The 21033-nt window shown below is 34.5% G+C and overlaps 1 protein-coding gene across 14 annotated transcripts in view; it reads left to right on the top strand.

Annotated features, from left to right (window-relative positions):
- The first annotated feature begins 247 nt into the window (after window positions 1–247).
- The window catches only part of LOC123675883 (tropomyosin-2), a 35028-nt gene continuing 14242 nt past the window's right edge, over window positions 248–21033 (top strand). For 6 of the 14 annotated variants that reach the window (XM_045611436.1, XM_045611435.1, XM_045611434.1 and 3 more), the window contains exons 1-2: window positions 12157–13123; window positions 18666–18799. In XM_045611436.1, the coding sequence (XP_045467392.1) occupies window positions 12449–13123; window positions 18666–18799 (809 nt within the window). In that variant the 5' untranslated portion in view covers window positions 12157–12448. Of the gene's footprint in view, window positions 404–7477; window positions 7622–8996; window positions 9123–12156; window positions 13124–18665; window positions 18800–20641; window positions 20760–21033 lie in introns of those variants that run through there. The other 8 variants (XM_045611441.1, XM_045611439.1, XM_045611438.1 and 5 more) reach the window with 5 other exon arrangements.

The raw sequence follows: 21033 nt of genomic DNA, 5'->3' as shown, positions 1-21033 counted from the left end.
TCCATCGTTTATGTAATTCATTCCTCTTTAGAATGCAATAAATATAAAAATTGATTTCTCTTAAAATACTTGTTTTTTGTTCAATATTAAAATGAAACCCTTATTGAAAAACCGAACGTTTTGAAAGTTCATACGAATTTTCCTTCGAACTTCAGTCGGCGCCTTCCTCACTTTCTTTTTGGGGTTCATACCGAAAATATTCGGCCCGTTACCGAGAAACATTTTAAGTCTCACTGTATCGGTGTCATTTTCTGATTTTAGCCTCGCTCCTGCAAGGTGGTGGGGCTTCTCCCGGTATGGTGCCCCGTAAGACGATAGCACTTTTCTCGACTTGACTAAGAATAAGACAGTCGCTCGCCAACCTCGCGCCGTGTGTTGTCAGTTATTCATTTGTTTCTTTACGGTGAGTACCACGATACAATTTTTCTCACGTATACCTCTCTACCTACTGCTATAGAGATCTGATCTTCTCTCATCTCGGCCGATCGCCGAAAAGGCCGATATTTTGACGTGTCGAGCGGTACAATAAGAAGATCGAGGCTTGAATGGAGCGGTCTCGACAACAGTGACATTCCTCGACTTCTTGTGCAGGTTGCAAAAGTCGTTATCAGATGATACTGTATACCTGCAACGTAGGATTGCAGTTTTCAGCGATATCGCCTTGGGTTCAGGTGATCTCTCGCGATTTCGTGGAAAAGTGACGGACAGACAGACTAGCTCGTGTATAAAGTACACCTGGCATAAGCCTCTGATAAGGGACAATTTTCAAAATTATCGTGTTTGGTATAAGTTACCACTTAAAATCTTTCGGAATACCTACAGAACAATAAAATGCTATTTACTATCTCAATACCTTTATAAAACAAGAGTAAATCTGTAAATTTTGTTCAAATTCCTATTGATGAAATGTTTTCACGAAACTTTTGACATAAAACTTCGAATTTTACTACTTTCAACACAATGCTATTAATGTCAATTTTGCAACAATTTTTTGGAGGACAAGAAAAAGCGTATAGAAATAACAAATGTCTACTTGATTTGTTCAATTTTCTCCCTTACGATAAATGCCATTATACAGGGTGTTCCTTAATTGGAGGTACAGACGAAAATGACATATTCCTCGGATCATTTCAGGGAAAAAAAGTCATATAAACACGGTCCGGCAAAACCGTTTGTTTTCGATATACGGGGTGTTAAAGTTTGATTTTGTTTCGAAACTTTTTTTCTCATAGCATCTTTCCTTTAAAAGATTTTCAACTTAAAATTGTCATAGATATTCGAAAGTGAAGTTTTCATCATGTGATATTTTTTCTGGAACAGTGCCCGCTTCTTTTCTCCAGAAATTTTTCGGTGGATTTCTGTTAGTTTAAAAAAATATAAACAGAAACTTTGTTTCAATACTACACCTTGTGGTTTCTCGTAGTTTTGTCGTATCTGCTATCCATTTCGAGAAAAAAAATTCGAAGAATTCTCTAGTAATCTAACATAATAAATTAATTAAATGTTTTGGTGCTTATTTGCCCAATTTATAGCGAGAATAATAAAGATTTGGAAAGTAGGACAAAAGAAACACCCTGTATCTCGAAAACAAAGCGTATCCAAGAGGAATCTCTCATTTTTATTTGTATCACCAATTTAGGAACAGCCTGTATATCGGTGTCACTTTTATGGAATAAGAACATTCTGCATTCAAATTTGTGTTTTTCAATCTCTCAATTACTCAATCTTCATCGAATTCTGGTGTATATAAGATGCGTATTTTTATCAATTATTGAGAAAACAAATTTGTTTTGAGCTCTAGACTTCGAACTGATAGAATTTTCTTATAGGAAACTGGAAATTTGTGTGGAACCTTAATCAGTCCCAAAAAAATCATTATAATGAAAAAAAATTAGTCCATCCGGCCTCAAAATTTTTTTCTATAAGAGGAATTCGAATGAAATTTGGTACAAAAATCATCTGCTATACCGTATTGATCCTCCTCACTTACGAAACCAATCAGTGTACTTCAAGGTTAAAAAAAAAATTGCAGTATCAAAGTGAATACCATCCCTTATGAATTTTCGAACATTTGTTCGAAATTTATTCAGCCTGTTTTTATCTTAATTCTTTTAATGTTCATGGATATTTCTTGAGACAGACATAACAATAAGCCATCGTTTCAAGTTTGCAAAGTTATCAGACAGATGATTTATCATTAAAATCGTGTCATTTTCGACACCACATCCTTTACATCAACGTCATGTTGACTCACACATTACATATTTGTACCGAACATTTCTTATGGTACTCTTTGTCGTTCATGGAATACAACACTCAACTCTGTGGCATTCCAACGATTCTTTTTGTTCAAATAGTGCGTCACTATAGAAAGTTTCTGATCTTTTTGGATTATCGCTACCAACAAATTCTTAGAGGAATCAAAAATCCTTACGTTATGTATCGGGTATTTTGAAATAAAAATACGTTGTTAATTCCTTTCATAATCATATGGTTTTGAACACGGGAATATTTATTCTAGGATAACAAATGAGGTTAGGGTTTCGGGGAACAAAAAACATAATAATATTCAATATCATAACATACATTTAAATTCGTTGTTATTTCGTAAACTTTTTGGGAAACGTTGCTCATTTGATTCAAGTGATTGATTGAACATTTGACAATAATGAATTGAGATGAGAGTATTTTTAGGGCAAATAACAGAGGAATTCAAATAGAACAACAACTTGTTTTTGTCATATTTTCATATTTCATCAAACTTCCTTCTTTCCGTTAAGTCATTGAAATATTCACTTTTCACGAGTAGAAAAAATGCGAAACAATTGGAGAAAACAGCAAATATCATACATTTTCGTTGTTCAAAAAATAAAATTGGAATTTAATAAATAGAAGTATTGGAGAAATCTACTGTTAATCCCTTATAATTTATTTCTCTTTGGAATCAACTGGCCTTTAAATTAAAACTCAATTTCCAATAACTTAATTATTTGGATTCCGTTAATTAATCTCATATTCACCTTCTAAAGTAATAAAAATAATGTAAATAACGGATTGCTTAAAATTCAATTCTATCGATTTTAAAAAACAAACCATCTGTGTAGATCTTTCGTTTTTTCTTCTGAATGAAATGATGCAAAGTTTCTTGAAATGCATTGTTTAGTCATATCCAGTTCTAGTTAGTAGCCAAGGTGAATGAAGCCATTTACAATAAGAAGAACTCTATCAAAGAGGTAGAAGTAACAGTAACTAGAATATACGTGCGTTCTGATACAAACTCACAGTATTCATAATTTATTGAAATCTCGGTTGATAACAGGTCTAATTCAGAAATGATTAAAAGCGAATACAATTAACATCCATAACAATGCTAATTATTCTTGAAAAGATAACATCTGACATGTCTTCTAGATTTTTATTATCCTCCAACTCAATTCGTTAATTTTTTCATTCTTAGCAAATTGTACTGTTGTACTTTAGCTTATTACTATTAATCAAAATCTGTTGGATTAGAAAAAAGTCTGTTTAAAATTGACTTTATCTCTTCAGTTAGGCAATATTTACCAGATGATTAGAGTGCATTTGAGTTCATTATTATTCGACATCAGTCAATCACATCAGTTAGATATTCAATATTTTCTGTCGATTAAGGTAATTTTCCTCCCCTTTTCTTAAAGTAATTTTGAAATTGTCTTTAATTATTTAGTAAATCATTATTTAAGTCTTAGTAGGGTGCATTTTTGTCTTTAAATATTGGTCAAAACCCAATTGAATCAATTGGAAATTATATAGGAAATCAATTAGGGTCTATCTTTTTTATTTAAGTCGTTATAAAATTGACTTTACTTCATGAATAAGGCAGTATTTAACAGCTGATCAGGTTACATTCTAAGTTTTGAATATCAATCAGAACCTGATCGAATCAGCTGCAAATTATATCATGGATTAATGTTATTTTATACCCTTTCGTTAGAGATATTATAAAATTGACTTTATTTTCGAAGTGAGGTAGTGTTCTGCAACAGTTGATTAGGATGCATTTTAGTTCATTAATTTCAATCAAAGAAGGCTTTATGAAATTGACTTTATTCTCTCAGTAAGGCAATATTCAATAATTAATTAGGATTCATTTTATTCCTTTAATTGTAGTAAAAACCAGAGAAAACTTGTTGCAAACTATATGATGGATTAATGTCATTTTTTACCATTTTGTTGAAGACATTATGAAAATAACTTTATTCTTTCACTGAGGCACCATTTGAAAGATGATTCTGGTTCGTTTCAGTCAAATAATATTCATCAAAGCTCCAATCTAACCTCGTGAAGAAATATTGCACTAAATCATTTCATAATTGAGATCGTAGTGATTCCATAATTCTCAATAAGGAGCCCCAACACATTTATTTTGCTTGGGCTATTAATACTCCTCCAACTTACACATCTATATTTAAGTTTTTGTACGATTTACTCCGTTGAAATAGGATCACATGTGATGTGAACTATCCAACAGTTGAGGTCTCGAAGTAGGCCGTATGTTTATTTTGGTATGGTCTGAAAATAAAATACATGTGCGCACGAACTGGGGTTTTCTCCATTTGGTCTCGCTGGTATCGAGATGGATCGATCGAAATCGGGAGAATTCAATCGTTTTAGATGATTTTCGAGAATTCATGGAAAGGCGGTCTCCCATCCAGATACCGACCCTACCCCATTCTGCTTTTAGTCCAAATGGGAAAACTTCATTATTTTTCAATGTACAATAGCAATTAAGTTCGATATTTTATTGGTGGGTCTTTTTCTAAATGAATTATTTTTCAGATGGGTATTTTTTCAATTATTGAAAAAATGGATATAACACCAGAAAATTGAACGGATTTTGCATATTAACTAACTTGATCGAGATATTCGACCCCTGAACCTATCCTGAAAGTTTCAAGTCTCTAGAAGATTCCGTTCGAGAGTTATCATATACACGGCAGCCGGCCGTCTGGATGATTAAAATTAATTTTTACCTGAAATTCGAATAATTCAACACGGTATAAGCATAGTATAGCCCTAAAGAATTTATATCGAAAATTATAAAAGCAGTTTTGGTATAAAATTCACAAAAAAAAAATTGTAGTATGGTTGTGGCGACACCTGCGTGTATCTCGATAGTTTGAGGCTCAAAACTCGTAAATCACACAGAGCAAGCACTCAACGAATACTTAAGATTTCCGAATCTGAAATAAATCGAATATGGAAAAAAATGGTTAAATTTTTTTTTTTAATTTTGAATTTTTTCCATCTTAGGTTTTCTCCTTGGTATCTTGAGGAGTTTTCTCTGAGCCTTTGGTACCATTCCAAAGATACCGTTACTAAATTAAAATCTGTTAAATTTACAATCCTATAATTTCATAAACAATAAACCTTGACGATGTTACGCAAAGTTGCAATCTTGAGATGTGCGAAGGTGAAAAAGAAATTAGAATCTATTTAAGCGAATTATCAACATTTTTATTGATTACAGCTATTATTTATTCAACCAGCCACCATATCAGATCTGATATTGTTCATTATCGAAATTTAACATTCGAAAAATAAGCACGTCGGCCCATTCACAGTCTCTGAATCTACCTTGAAAATTTCAATCATTCAGTTATTCCTTAAAAAAAACTGCATGTGCATAACACAGCGGTCGCCCATTCAGATACTGAACACTGGCTTCTATACGTCTCGACAAATGCAATTTTTGATATGGAATAAGAAGAGCCTATGAAATTAATACATTGATCGAAAACTTTTTTTATAGTTTCCATTTATTCGTGAATTTGATATAAAAGGTAGCTAAGTTTGTTTATTTTGTTTGCGAAATGAAGAATTTCCTTGGATAAAATATTTCAAGTTAATGTCATCGGAATATCCAAACATGGGAAACTCCAAATGACAATACGTGATTCTTGATATAAATATCATTAAGGTATACGTGAAATTTGTTGATATTTATTGAGTCTGTTTAACATTCGATCAATTTTCTGTGAATCGTTGTCATTGAAAGAGGTAAGGTTTTTGAAACAGTAAAACATTATTGTTTATTTAGTATATATTAAATTCATTGAAGCCTATACATAATTGGAATTGAACAGAAATTTAGAAAAAAATTGCAAAATAGTGGAAGGAATGTTAATGAAAAATTTTGTGACAATCATATCTTAGAGAGATTCAATCTTTTGTGTATAGTTACATGGAGTTCATCGATAAAGTGTGTTATTCGAAAATTCAGTTATGTAGCTTTTATATAAAAAAAAAATGTTTTTGATGATGCCCTTCTGAAACAGAAAATGTCGTACGAAGAATAGGCAATTTTTTTGGGTAATTTAATGGGATGTTTGAAAGAATACCAAGATTTTCAAGCTTGCATTTATTATTTTCTAAAGCTTTTCCGTTACCCTGAGATAATTGCTCCAAAAAAGTGTTGAAGGTACCTATATTTTTAAAGCATGTCACTTTTCATGTTAAATGAGTAATGGTATAATGGAATTTTGAATTATGATACAATTACTGAATTAAGATGCATGATAAATTTCGTGAAAAAAATTAAATTGTAGAAAATTGAACAGTCGCGCAAATTCTTCTGGCATCAAGTCAGTGTTTCCTCATTAAAAAAAAGCCCTTTCACAAAATGACTCTTATATTGAAATCTGAGAACCATATGGTCGACGCTCTTGACCTAAGTCAAAAAAAAATGTATTACGAGCACGTTATACCCTTGAATAATGAGAGAAAATCAGAGATTAATGCGATGTTATTCATCCGATAAAGTTGTCAAGGTAGCATTTCGAATTTCTGCCATATTTGGAAATGTCTAGCTCTTCGAGTATATGTTTACTTCGATTATTTTCCTCTCGTTTGATTTTATATCGACTGTCGATTTTGCAGTTGCAACTATTGATTGATTGTATTCGATTGAGTAATAGACTCCCTTCAAACCATGTTGATTAGATGGTATGATACTAGTATTTCATAACTCAATTAGTCTATATTGGAAGTAGCTATACGAAAGGTAATTATCTTAATATTTTTTGTCGCAATTTTACGAGCCTAAATAACGAATTTTTTGCTTGTTCTTCTCCACTTAAATGAAAATGATCCTCTACAGCAAAATCTTGTGGCTAGTTTCTTAGCTGTAGCTGTATGAAGATCCACATTTTGTAAGGGTATCAATCCAGCCACTCTTTATAAAAATTCCGAGTATTCCCATTCCAATATTTTTTGTAACTCCATAAAATACAAATTTGTTTCATACCATAAATTATAAAAAGATTTTTTTTGTCACGCAAAAAGAAAATACGATAATCAAAGAAAATTCGATGAAAATGGCAACGTCATCACATTTACATGTTTCAAGACTCACTGTGGTATCCAAGAATTGGTTGATATTTTCATTCATTGACGTTTTTGCAAGATTTCCATAGCTGATGTTTTTTTTTTATTCCAGTGTTGAAAAAGCGTACTCAAACCAAGCAACATGGATGCCATCAAGAAGAAAATGCAAGCTATGAAGCTTGAAAAGGACAACGCTCTTGATCGCGCTGCCTACAATGAACAACTCGCCAAGGATGCCAACTTGCGCGCTGAAAAGGTGAGAAAATGTCGAATACACTTTGGAAAATATCACGTTCCTTAAGTATGTTACAGTGGCAATTTTTTAGAAGCATATTTTTCCAAAACAGTTTTAGTTTTTTTTTCAATCCGGCTCGATGGACCATAAAATTATTCTCCAGTAATACTCTCACTAAAATAGGAAATTGTAAATAATTGATTTGAAAAAAAAATTTTTTTTTGAATCGGCCATATTCGATATTATAAAAATATTGACCTATTTTAGACATCTTCATAGACAAGACATTTTAAAATGATTTTCTTCAAAGAAATTATGATGTGCCATTTGAATGGTCGTACCATTGAGTTTAGTGCTTTGCTACGAATTTCAACATGTTCTCTAAAGAAATACGCTAGTTACTAGTCTAAACAAATTTCCGTATGGAAACCTCATTGAAAACATTTGAAACAACATTGCATTCTAACCTTGAGCAAACCTCTCGTTAGGCCTCTGTCCCAAGTGTCTTTCAGGCAGAAATACCTTCAGTCGAAAGATGTGTCTAAACTAAATGAACCTAGTAAGGAACTACCAGAAATGTGATTCTGATAGGCAGGCTACAACTAAAGCATTGAACTCACATATTATCGATTCTAAGATTGGAGTACCGAAGAAAACTCAACGAAACAGGAAAGAATACCAAGGTCTGCTTAGTCTGGGATGCTGGTCAGCAAAACACTTGCCAGAACAGGAGCACAAACAACTTTCATTGGCCCAGAACCTTTCTGTAGTATAGGTAAATGTACCTAGAGGAAAGAGTTACAGAAGATGGAAAAATCCGAAAGAGAAATACTATGACGGAATCTTCCTGGGTATTTCAAAAAGTTTCTGCTGAAATTTGATATTTCGAGATCTTAGCAAGAATTCGCTACACCTCCTCACTGGATTCCTTACAAGTCATTGCAGCCTAAGGAAGCCTCATGTGAATGAGTCTAGCAGAAAATGACGAGTGCAAATTCTGTGAGGAAAGGAAGAAACTGCAGATCACCTAGTGACGAAATGCCTCGTTATCGCTAGCCAATGCAAAAATGCTTTGGACAAGACTGACAAGAGACTTGTAGACGTGGAGGAGCATCCTCCTGAAGCCATCCCAGATACTGGAGTTCATTAGAACTTTGAAACTGATTAGTAGACTTCGTCGACTAATGGCCAAAATGTCTGTCTTTGATTGTTGTTGCCATTTTTCGATTAATATTCAATAAATTAGATTTATTTAATACATCAAAAATTTCCCAAAACTATTCTCTAGTTGAATCTTAGAAAAAAAAGTATTATTCTCCCAATTGCGAACGCCTCTCAAATTATTTTACCTGAATATGTCAACGACTATCTCTAATGGTTTTCTTCTACCTTGCAGGCCGAAGAAGAAGCACGTTCTCTACAGAAGAAGATCCAACAGATTGAGAACGATCTTGACCAAACCCAAGAGCAACTCACACAAGTCAATGGAAAATTAGAAGAGAAGGAAAAGGCTCTCCAAAACGTAAGTTTCTTTTCCTCTCAAAACGTTTCGAACATTTTTAATAGAGCTCTAGAATCCAGATGATTGTGTCGATATGAACAGAAAGATATCGGAATTTTTGATTTGATATTGATAATTGCAGTAAAAAGTACAAACTGGTTTTGAATGATATAAGTTATAATCATTATATAGGAAACAACTATTGGATTCAGCAAGCATCCTGCTGGATTTGCTTGAAAAATTTTATATAATTCGAAAATATGATGACCATGTTATCATCACAAATTAAATTTTTATGTAGGCTCTGCCATAACTTCATTTATATGTTCATTTTCAGTTGAAATCTCTAACTTGTATTGAATTCTCTCTCAAAATTATAATTTTCCCCTTCCTTTAAATGCAGAAGAACCTTTCGAGTCTAATTGTTACCAGCCCCGTGGTATTATCAGCAGTCAACTAAATATCTGTCAAACTGACGTTGACTTATACGGGGTGTTTTTTTCGAGGTATATAACTTTAAGTTGGCATTACTGTTCGAGATGGCTACCGATTTAACAGCTGTCAAGTGATTTATTATAAGTTTGGTTTGGCAATTCATCATGAATAGACTCACGCCTTAACAACGCTTGCCAATAGTGCAATTTCGTTTCGAAAATAATGGTTCTGTGCGGAATATGTATCGCGCACGTCCATTAGCGATAAAGCGCACTTCTGATTGAATGGCTACGCCAACAAACAAAATTGCCGCATTTGGAGTGAAGCTAATCCTCAAGTGTATGTCGAAACACCGTTTCATCCAGAAAAACTGACTGTTTGGTGCGCTTTATGGGCTGGTGGAATAATTGGTCCGTATTTCTTCAAAAGCGATGATGGCCAGAACGTTACAGTCAATGGTGATCGGTATTGATTACTAACTTTTTCATTCCTCAATTGAACAACCATGATGTCCAGCTGTGGTTCCAACAAGACAGCGCAGCTGCTGCCACAATCGATTTATTGAAAGACGTTTGGTGACCTATAATTTCACGTTTTGGACCTATGAATTGGCCTTCAAGATCTTGTGATTTAACACCGCTAGACTACGTTCAGTGGGGCTATGTAAAGTCATTGGTCTATGCGGATAAGCCACAAACGCTTGACCATTTGGAAGACAACATTCGCCGTGTTATTGCCGATATACGGCCACAAATGTTGGAAAAAGTCATCGAAAATTGGACGTCCAGATTGGACTACATCCGAGCCAGCCGTGGCGGTCATATGCCAGAAATCATATTTTAAATTTAAAATTTAAAAGATTATCTTGCGGATAAATGAGATTCATGTCAATCGAATAATCCATCGTAGTTTTATCGCAATCAAAAGTTCTATAGCCTTTATTTTGTCACTTGACATCAAATATCGAAGGACCATAACCTATGAAAAATTTGCTATCCTTACGTCTACTGTCAGATTTTTTTACGGCAACAGGGTCCTCCATGTTGGTGATAAAATCTCTGGTTTTTGGAATTGTCAGTATTTCCGAAAAACGTCATACCTCTTCAATAGTTTCGTTATTTTTAATTTTAAAATTTTTTCGTGGATTTTTGAATGTTTTGGTAGTTCACCTGCTGTCAGATACGGGAACAATCCAACAAATCGAAATCATAAAAATGAGTCCAGCAGTTCTTGAGTTTTAAATGATGTAACTCACTCGAGTTTGTTTATAGTCAATTGTGGTTAACTCAGAGACTTCTCGGATTTCAAAATTGGTCCATCTCCTTTAAATGAGCTACTAGAGCAACATTCTCGAGTTTATTCACATTAAACCCAGTCTGCCCGTGTAAATTTCAACCAATAACTCAGTTGTGTCATATTTGCGGTTCCCAACCTTGAAGAAGGTCAACAGCATCTCAGGATATAGGTTCATATTTTACACCGAGATTTCTATACGATCAGACAAAACTTAATGTGGGAAATATCATTATTATTAACGTAATAATGCTAGGAGGAAATTGAAAGATGAGGATCAATTTCCTACAAGTCTTTCACCTTTTTTTTTCAACTTAATTCCGTTGTATCCTGTGCGGGGATTCAATGTGAATATTCTTGTGAGTTGTGTTATTATGATTTCTAGTAATTCTACATTTCCTTCTGCAAATTTTAAACGATGTGTTAGGTATCTAAAAATGAAAATTTTCGGGAAGTAATAACCTTGAACGTTTAATTTTGTCAAGAGGTGACAAAAGATTATGTCTCCAAAAATAGAAACGTCCTTGATCTAGTTGGGACAGCAATTTTTTTTGGTAGAATGTGGGAGGCTCATCAATTACACAAATACAATAAAATAGAAAAACACCAGCATTGAACTATAAATATTCTAACTAAGGCATTTACTGATCTTTTCTAAAAATATCATTATTTCTTCATTGAATATATCAATATCGATGTATTAGTTTTGAGTATCGCCAATAGTTCTAACGATTATTTAGATATCGAATAATCGAATTCACTCGCTATATACAGAACAAATATTTCAGGAAAAAAAGTACAGTAAATTGAAAAACTAATAAATTAGAAAATGTTTCAATGAATATCGTGCAGTAGGATTTGAACCCTTGAGTAATTATTCTCGAGTCTCAAGATAATTTTCGAAAATAATAAACCAAAATTTGACGATTTGGGAAAGTTTTCTCTGACAGAAAGGTTGAGTCAGGTTAGGTCAGACGTTTGGACGTTTCATAATAATTTTTGTGCGTAATCGTGACCTGTCAAACACGTCATACGTAAAGACATAACAGTTAAGTGGGTCAAACCGTTCAAAACCTGAAAAGCACGATCCTGACAGAAGGCAGGGTCAGCGCACGTCGATATCATAAAAAAAAGAACCGTCTCATTCACAAAGCATTTTCCAAACAATATTTCCGGCCTTGTACAATCCAAACCGTCCCACCAACTCGCGCAGCATCTCCAACCAAATCTAAAAATAATCTTCACTGGTACAGAACCCGATCTGTTGCCAAATATGGCCTCTCGGTCCAACGCTCTCCCACGTCAAAAGATATCCCTATTCCAAACAGACATTCCCACGAAACAATAGCGGAATTCCTTCCATCCCTCACTGACTTTGAGGAAATACCAAGGCGCGATCGTAATCCCGCGCCACGCGTATGATGTGTTGCCTATCCGCCGCTAATCGAGGCGTTCACGAGCGCCACGAACCTCAGTCGGGAATAAAGAGAAAGCTGTTCGGCTTGCCCATGCGCGAGCCTAGACCGTGTTTCGAACCGCGGCCGCTAGTCCGCAGTAGTGGCTGCAGTACGTAAGATGTCAGCGGCTATGTGGCCGTTTGCATCCGCATCGAAGTGACCATGTCGCAAATTACGGGGCCCAGGGGCTCTGGCAAGAAACGCGGCCATCAGCACCACCCCAGAACGGAGGGTGGCCGCAGAAAGGCACTGTTACAGGAAAACGTCGACAGTTCGACGATCAGCACGCCCCTCAGCGAGTACAGTCAACAAACAGTGATAACAACCAGCCCCGCTGTGATCCAAAGTGCCTCAATCTCGAATAAAATAAGTGATACCAAGTCAAGTAACGAATGTGATAACGTAGTTATAGACCTAACGAATAGCGACGACGACTTAGATGGTAGTAAGCGAGTTGTAAGCAAAGAAAATAGCCCGTTCAGAACACCTGTCAAAGACCAGACCAAAAGTACGAGAAGTAATCAAAGCAGGCGTGTACGCCAAGTATATAACTCACCTAAAGATGACAACGAAGACATGTCAACAGTATACAGACCAGCTGCTGAAGGTTCCAGCTACAGCGACGAGGAAAGAGATCCAGAACTGGAAGAACTCTCCAAGCTTCGTTGCACCTCAGAATGCACAGAGTCGATCGCAGAAAGGGAGATCAGGAGAAGAAGACGTTGTGCAGACTATCCAGGATTGGCCTTCAGTTCCATCTTCAGCTCGGACACCCTGATGAAGTTCTCGATTATTCGCAATGAGTTGCACAATATCATGAAGACGCAATTGAAGAGGGTATGTTGACAATTTGGTTCGGAAAAGGCTCCTTCTGAGATCACCAAAGGTTATTTTTAACAGGATGAATTACGACTCAACAAATAAACTTGTCAGCTGACGTTTGTCACATGGGTTTGTTTATGTCTACGCAACAGGTAGACGTCATGCTTTTTAGGTTAGGTTAGGTCCTTGGAACTTCTAAAACGGTTCGTATGTTCTCGTGGCTGCACAGGAAGGCAGTTAGAAATTCACGTTCTATCTATAACACCTAAAATCAACGATCCAACAAAGGAATTCATTCAATTGCTCTAATTAACACTTGACTTGAATAAGTCTTCTTAAATTAAACGATGACCCTTATGTCCTTTTATCTCAAAGGTTATTTTCGAATATTACGGATCATTTTATTGTTGAGGAATTTCTATGGTTAATCAAAAAGTTTTCACTGCTATAATTACGTGAAAGTTCTCGAATCTAATTAATAATTATTAACCATTTCATGTAGGTATAGTCTATTAGAAGTAAGCTACAAATTCTTGGGTGAGTAGAAACAGAAAATGAATTCTTATCGTGAATTCATTATTTGTTTATATAATTGACGCGAAATTTCGTAATCGTGTGAACTGTTATTGATTGAACTGGATTATTACAAATAAATTATTGGAATTCCTTCATTACAATTAAAACTGAATAAATATTTTGTCTTATAAACTTTCCAAAGATAATTTATCTGGAACTATAGTATAGGAGTATAGATTAATTTTCAAGTTAGTATTGCTTATTGCACTTCAGATAACTGATAGACTTGGTATTTGATCTTTTTTTTACAGTTATTGTGCTATTGATGATAATATCTTCCTCGCAAATATCATCATCCACAAACATCATAAATGATTTCACTATCCAAGTTGTTTATCGAGTCATAGACAAACATCAAATCGCTATCAAATTAATTACGATAGCAGTATTATCAACAATTAAATATTCAACGATAATTTGGACGATTGAATTTGAACCTAATGATGAAGGGACATGATTTTGAATATTAAGAATATGATGCTGAAAAAAATCTTGTTTTACAGCCAGAGGTTCACGAAAACTAATGCAAATGCAATGATCTCCATAAAAATAACATCTTGACGATTCATGATCATTTTATTCCAAAAATCAATCTACTCAAACATTTAATTGCGAAGTTGATTATTTTTCTTTTCAAAAAATATGTTTACAAGTGGAATTAATGAACCATAAATGGTGAATGCTATCCAATTCATCACTTATGATCCATAAAAATTCGATGATCATGAATATAGAATATTATTGGAAAAGTATCGAAAGTACATATATGGTCAAGATGGGAAAATGGTATCTTGAAATCAGGTCGATTTCGATAACAACGCTATATACGGTCTCAACGGTGATGTAAACCCAGTATGTATACTCAATGACTGTAACAGTTTCTTCTGTATATTCGTGTATACGCCAAAAGAGAAATTTATGTGAAAATTATGGATTTAACTTCAAGATAAAGAATGCAGCATATTGTTCCATCTATGTAATATTTATTGAATTCTATGAGTCACTAAAAATTTCGATGTTCAATTAATTATTGAACACATTGTCAAATGAGTGACGTGTACATTCATGGTCATATTCAAAATAACGCAAATATTCCGTAATCAAACTGAAATAATCATTGAATACATCAATTCTGATTGTTGTTACAATCAATTAACTGAAGAATATTGAAGAACGTCCAATTGAAATTACTTTTGATCGAATTGAATTGGAACTCCTCTGTGACCGAATAGTACTACCAATGGACCTTTTACCAATTATAATTCAATACAATTGTCAATTACATGTATGATTTCACGGTTTGTCGCACAAATTAGATAGAGGGTTTCGAAATATTTGGGCGCGCCTCCATTCAAAAACGACGGAAGCTCAACAACTTACAGGTGTTTCCTACGCAAGCGCAGACGCCATATTGAATCATAGACCGGCTCGCCCAGTTTGTTATCAGTTCGCGACCGCTGAAGTTGTTTCGTGTTGCTTTCAGTGTCGTGTTTTGAGAAAATAAGTCAAAATGACTACCACTTTACCCGTAACAACGTCCATTCTGGATGTACTTAAGAAAAAAATGCGTCAAACTAAAGAGGAACTCGAACGGTACAAGGATGAATGTGAGGAGTATACTAAACGTCTGCAGTTGGAAGCTATACGACGAGAAGAAGTAAGCCTCAAACATTCTCGTATTTAATGATTTTCACATTTACTTTGATCGTTTTATTCGGGAATCCACCCTGTATTTCAAGTGGGTATAGATGAAACGACCTAGTCTAACTTCCACGTTCACTAGTTATCGATTTTAATTGATGACGTAGTGTTCTTTTGACCAAATATTTATTTTACCTTGATTGGAATTCTCTGGCAATTCTCCTTCTGGTTGAGATTATACGAAAATATCCGGTCGTTCCCTAAGGATTCAGACTTATCAACCTACATCCTTAACATGTGTGATTTTGAGGTTAATTGAAACTACCTGTATCCAATTTTTTTTATGCTGTCGTGTTTTTATTAGCAGTTTATAAACCGTCATGCATTTCAATGAAATTTTATCGTCAATCATTTCAGATAACAGAAACAGTTATTTTGGCTGGTATAACGTATGGGTGGAATATATTTCAAACAGGTATTTCAAATTAGCTTGATATTGAAATTCGATTTCATACACTTCAATTGTGAGTCATATTTGCCAGAATGATTCGATAGATATCGAGATAATGAGAGGATACATTTATCATTTTCTTATGAATTCTACTGGTGAATTTAAAAATTCCGTACATGTAATTCAGGATTAACCCCAAAAAATGACAGGAGAGGAACAGGTTGGATTTAATTGAATGAATCATATTCTGGAATTTATAAAAGCGAATTTCTGCGGTTCTGTTGTCAAATAAAACATCGTTATTTCTGATTCAAACAAAGAACCTGTTGATAAAAAATCTTGGTGTTTGCCTAGCTGTAATATTATGGCAACTTGATTTATTACGATAATGGAACGACAATAACAATAATGATTGTAGAAGCATGAAGATATTTCTTGAGTTTAATATATCTTTTCTCATTTCGACCATGATCATATTGAAAGTTGTTGAAATATGAGCATAGTTGGCAGATGTTATTATTTACTTTCTTATTAGATTGTCTTTTTCAGTCTGTAAAATGTTAGGAAGAGGAAAGTTTGATGCTGTCTCAGATTTTAATATTTTCCAGATTTCGTAACTTCTACACTGTTCAATTTTTCATTATATACCCACAATAAAAGAATTTCGATTTCATCTGACATCTAGAAGAATTTTAAAAATTATCGAATTTAGATTTTATATTCGACAACTAAAAAAGGAAATCACGGTTATAATCGAGACAATGTTTTTATGGAAAGAATTTTTTAATTCATTATTATACTATAAAAATTATTATTGGATATATGTGAATGTAATGAATATTTGTTTACATAGTAAAATTCATTCATGTTTTTCTTACACCGCAAATCTTCTTGCACCTCAAAACAAATTAAATAAATAATCTAACCAAATAATTGGATAAAATGGTGAATAACTTAATTCACGTGAATAAAATAGGACCTATTATACTATATTTTCTCGTCACACTGTGACTTCGTTAATTTGTACATGTTAACTACTATAGAACTATTGAAAATTTGCGGTAATTCAGCATTTCATTTCATTTTTCAATAAAACAAATAATTTGAACAGTTTAGAAATTCAGGTTTATTCAAAATTTCTATTTAATGAGAAATATTTGTCCAGTATGGATATTTCCAATTATTTCGAATTGATAATAATTATCAATGATTCACAGAACACTCGAAGCGATTTTAATAACCGGAATTTTCCAAAATGTATTCCTAACATGGAAAGCGACTCCCTATTTCGTTTGTTGGGCGTGTGACACATCGATTGATACGGAAAAGAAGTCGTTTTCCGTGAGTAATTCAACACAAGTGTACAGCACACAACAATGCGTGTAAACATACGGAACAAAACGTTGCATCACGACCGATAAAAAAAATAGTCATGGACGCACTACGTCACCGTTGAAAGACCGGAAGGAAACACGGTTTTCGGTCCTGTGCTCTGCGGTGGAACTGTTTCCGCAACCAATACGCGTTACCATTTCACTATACGGAAATTTCGACACTGCAGTTCGATTTTTCATAAAATTACCTAGTATCGAATTGGGCGCATCCACCATTTCAAGAGTTTATGGCAGGATGTATTACCATTCGCTTCCGCCATTTTATCATATTTATTTGAAATTGAATGTTGAATCATATTTTTATCACTTAGGCGTTTTTGGAGGCACTGCAGTTCGATTTTCCATAAAATAACCTAAAGGGTGTTTTTTTTTTTCGAGGTATATAACTTCAAGTTGGCATTACTGTTCAAGATGGCGACCGATTTAACAGCTGTCAAGTGATTTATTCTCAGTTTGGTTTGGCAATTCATCATGAATAGACTCACGCCTGAACAACGCTTGCAAATAGTGCAATTTTTAGATTGCCGTTCCCGATTTTGTTTAGCGATGAAGAGCACTTCTGGTTGAATGGCTACGTCAACAAACAAAACTGCCGCATTTGGAGTGAAGCTAATCCTCAAGTGTATGTCGAAACACCGTTACATCCAGAAAAACTGACTGTTTGGTGCGCTTTATGGGTTGGTGAAATCATTGGTCTGTACTTCTTCAAAAACGATGATGGCCGGAACGTTACAGTCAATGGTGATCGGTATAGAGCCATGATTACTAACTTTTTCATTCCTGAATTGAACAACCATGATGTCCAGGAGCTGTGGTTCCAACAAGACGGCGCAACATGATGTCACACAGCTCGTGCCACAATCGATTTATTGAAACACACGTTTGGTAACCGCCTAATTTCACGTTTTGGACCTGTGAATTGGCCTCCAAGATCTTGTGATTTAAAACCGCTAGACTACTTTTTGTGGGGCTATGTAAAGTCATTGGTCTATGTCTATTCGCCGTGTTATTGCCGATATACGGCCACAAATGTTGGAAAAAGTCATCGAAAATTGGACGTCCATATTGGACTACATCCGAGCCAGCCGTGGAGGTCATATGCCAGAAATCATATTTAAAATGTAATGCCACAAGATTATCTTTCGAATAATCCATCGTTGTTTTATTGCAATTTAAAGTTCTATAGCTCTAAAAAAAAACACCCTTTAGTATCGAATTAGGCGCCTCTATCATTTTAAGAGTTTAGGACATGATGTGGTATCATGCGCTTCTACCATTGTATCCAATTTCTTTTAAATCAAATTTCGAATCATATTTCTTTCACTTAGGCGTTTTTTGGGGCACTGCACCAATTCGTCACCTTGAAAGATGAATTTTTAGTATTTCCTCAACTATATACCTATATCTGTCTGTTCATATCGTCATATTTTTTTTTTTTACGTCTTATTTATAAACAATTCTTGAATAAATATTGATCTTTTTCTTCTTATTACAGGCGGAATCCGAAGTTGCCGCTTTGAATCGTCGTATCCAATTGTTGGAAGAAGACCTCGAACGTTCTGAGGAACGTTTGGCCACAGCCACAGCCAAATTGGCTGAGGCTTCCCAAGCTGCAGACGAAAGCGAAAGGTTTGTTTCTCCTCCCCAAATCGGGATTAACATCCATCCCCAATGTTCACTGTCGGCTGTCCTGATCGTTACAAAAAAGAAAAAGATCGAAATAAAGACAACTGTTGACGTTTTAAGTAACAATTGGCTTGTTTTGGTGATATTTGATATTCTTCAGTTGGCTTCATTGAATATACGTCATTAGTGTCATATGTCATGTAGTCAAGTAGATTTCTGTACAATGTTAGGTGAAGAAGAAATTTTTTTAGTTTTTTATTATGGTTTCCCCAATAACTCGAAAACAACTGGGTGTTTTGCATTCAATCAATTCAAAATTCATTTGAGATTCCTATGATGCGATATTTCACTAGATATTTCCATTTGAAATACGTAAATAAGGATGTATATCCGGTAAAACCGGAAGTTATTCTTTCGTGTAAATATTATTGTGGCTGGGATTGTTTTTCTAGATCTAAATAGAATTACTTGATAGGCATAGAGATTGCATAATTGTGAGAGAAGCACAAAAAAAGGGATTTTCGTTTTGAAATAATGATACTGACAATAATGACATATTCATGGAGGCCAACAAAGAAATATCCAAAAGGCAATTTACAAATTTTTGTTTTGTTTGTCCAACCAGTTTACCGAATCTCATTCATGTTAGATGCTACCCTAGTCCATTAATATCTTAATTATTTCAAACTCAAAACAACTTTATACTTTCATTCAATTCTGACAGCAAAATTTCTTTGTGACTACCTTATGAACAGTCTAGGTCAGTCTGAAAATTGTATTCACTTGAATGTGAAGGAATTGAAGAGATGTTCTCTTTTCTGACTAGGGAGAAATCTGAAAGACCTGTGGTTTTCATAGCTTTGCAATATTTGATTAGCAGGTCAGATAAATATTAGTTTTCTAAATTTTTATTCTTGCTCAGCTACTCTGTCGTGGGTCCTTCTCATGAATTTTCAGTTAACAGGTTCAAACTTGGTTTTTACCTATTGCTACCAAGTAGTGCTAACTATTTACAATATATAACGCAATATAAAAATCATAACAGTTTTTATTTAACTGTCCATTTGGTGTTGGAGTACAGTCCTGCACAAGCTTAGAAATGATCTTAAGGGTGTTAAATTATTATGGGTTTATAACCCCAGGTAGATTTCTACCAATGGGTATTTTGAACTACCCTTATGCAAGGTGAATTGGAAATGTTGAGCAATATCTTAACATCACTCAACTAACATGTAGGTACATAGAATACCTGACTATCTATAACCCAATAATCTACAAATAAGTTGAATCATTGAGTTGAAACATCTCTATTCATACCTAAATTACTCGGAAACAGTTGATTATTTGATGAATCATCAAGAATACATTTTTTCAAGATTAATACTTCTGTGAATATAATTTGAATGTTTTTTTCTGAAAAAAAAATCACAACAAATTTGACCAAAAAAGTGCAACTAACCCCCTTGAAAACTCCCCTCAGTAAATCTGAAGATTTAAAGTCGAATAAATTATCTTTGTTTCCCTTATTTCATACCCAAAATTTTAATCGATCTTGTCCCTCCTTTCGAAAGTTATTTATGAAAAAACTATTACCGTTAGGCCTCTTCTAAGGAAAAACCCTTACTTATTTTTCACAATATTGCTGAACATTTTCGACTCACCTTGTTTACAGCAGACCTTTATTTTTGAATTCAATTTAAGAACTATTATTCAATAATTGTTTATGGCTCTGAAAATGCCTTCTCGAAAAAAAATATATAAGCCAGTGGACAGCCGATATGTGAACATTGGATCTTTGTGTGCGCCTCATTAACATCCACGATCTTCTTACGTATCGCCCCTCAGGATATGCAAAGCCCTGGAAAGCAGAAGTAACATGGAAGACGACAGAGTGACCCTACTGGAAGAGCAGCTAGCCCAAGCTAAATTGATAGCCGAAGAAGCAGACAAAAAATACGAAGAGGTAGTTGCCCCCTCCCCTCCTCTTCATACAGCATCTGACGGCCTTCGATCGAAGGAGACTCTTTTTTTGCCTTCTATCGAAGGCTGTCGGGTTTATATAGTTAAGGTTTTAGATTAAGGGTTTTCCGTGCAGGTTTCTCGATGACCAGGTTCCAGAGGTGGAGGATTCAAGCTTCAATTTTTCTCCTAAGATTCGAGCGGCTCAGATCCATAGCCTTATGGTCAATAATCTGTATCTAACTCACATGATTCGTTATTGTTTAAAAAGTAAACCT

This window comes from Harmonia axyridis, chromosome 3 (genome assembly GCF_914767665.1).
Source record: "Harmonia axyridis chromosome 3, icHarAxyr1.1, whole genome shotgun sequence".
Lineage (NCBI taxonomy): Eukaryota > Metazoa > Arthropoda > Insecta > Coleoptera > Coccinellidae > Harmonia > Harmonia axyridis.
The sequence above is the reverse complement of the archived record's forward strand: the minus strand, read 5'-3'. Positions and strand labels throughout refer to the sequence as shown.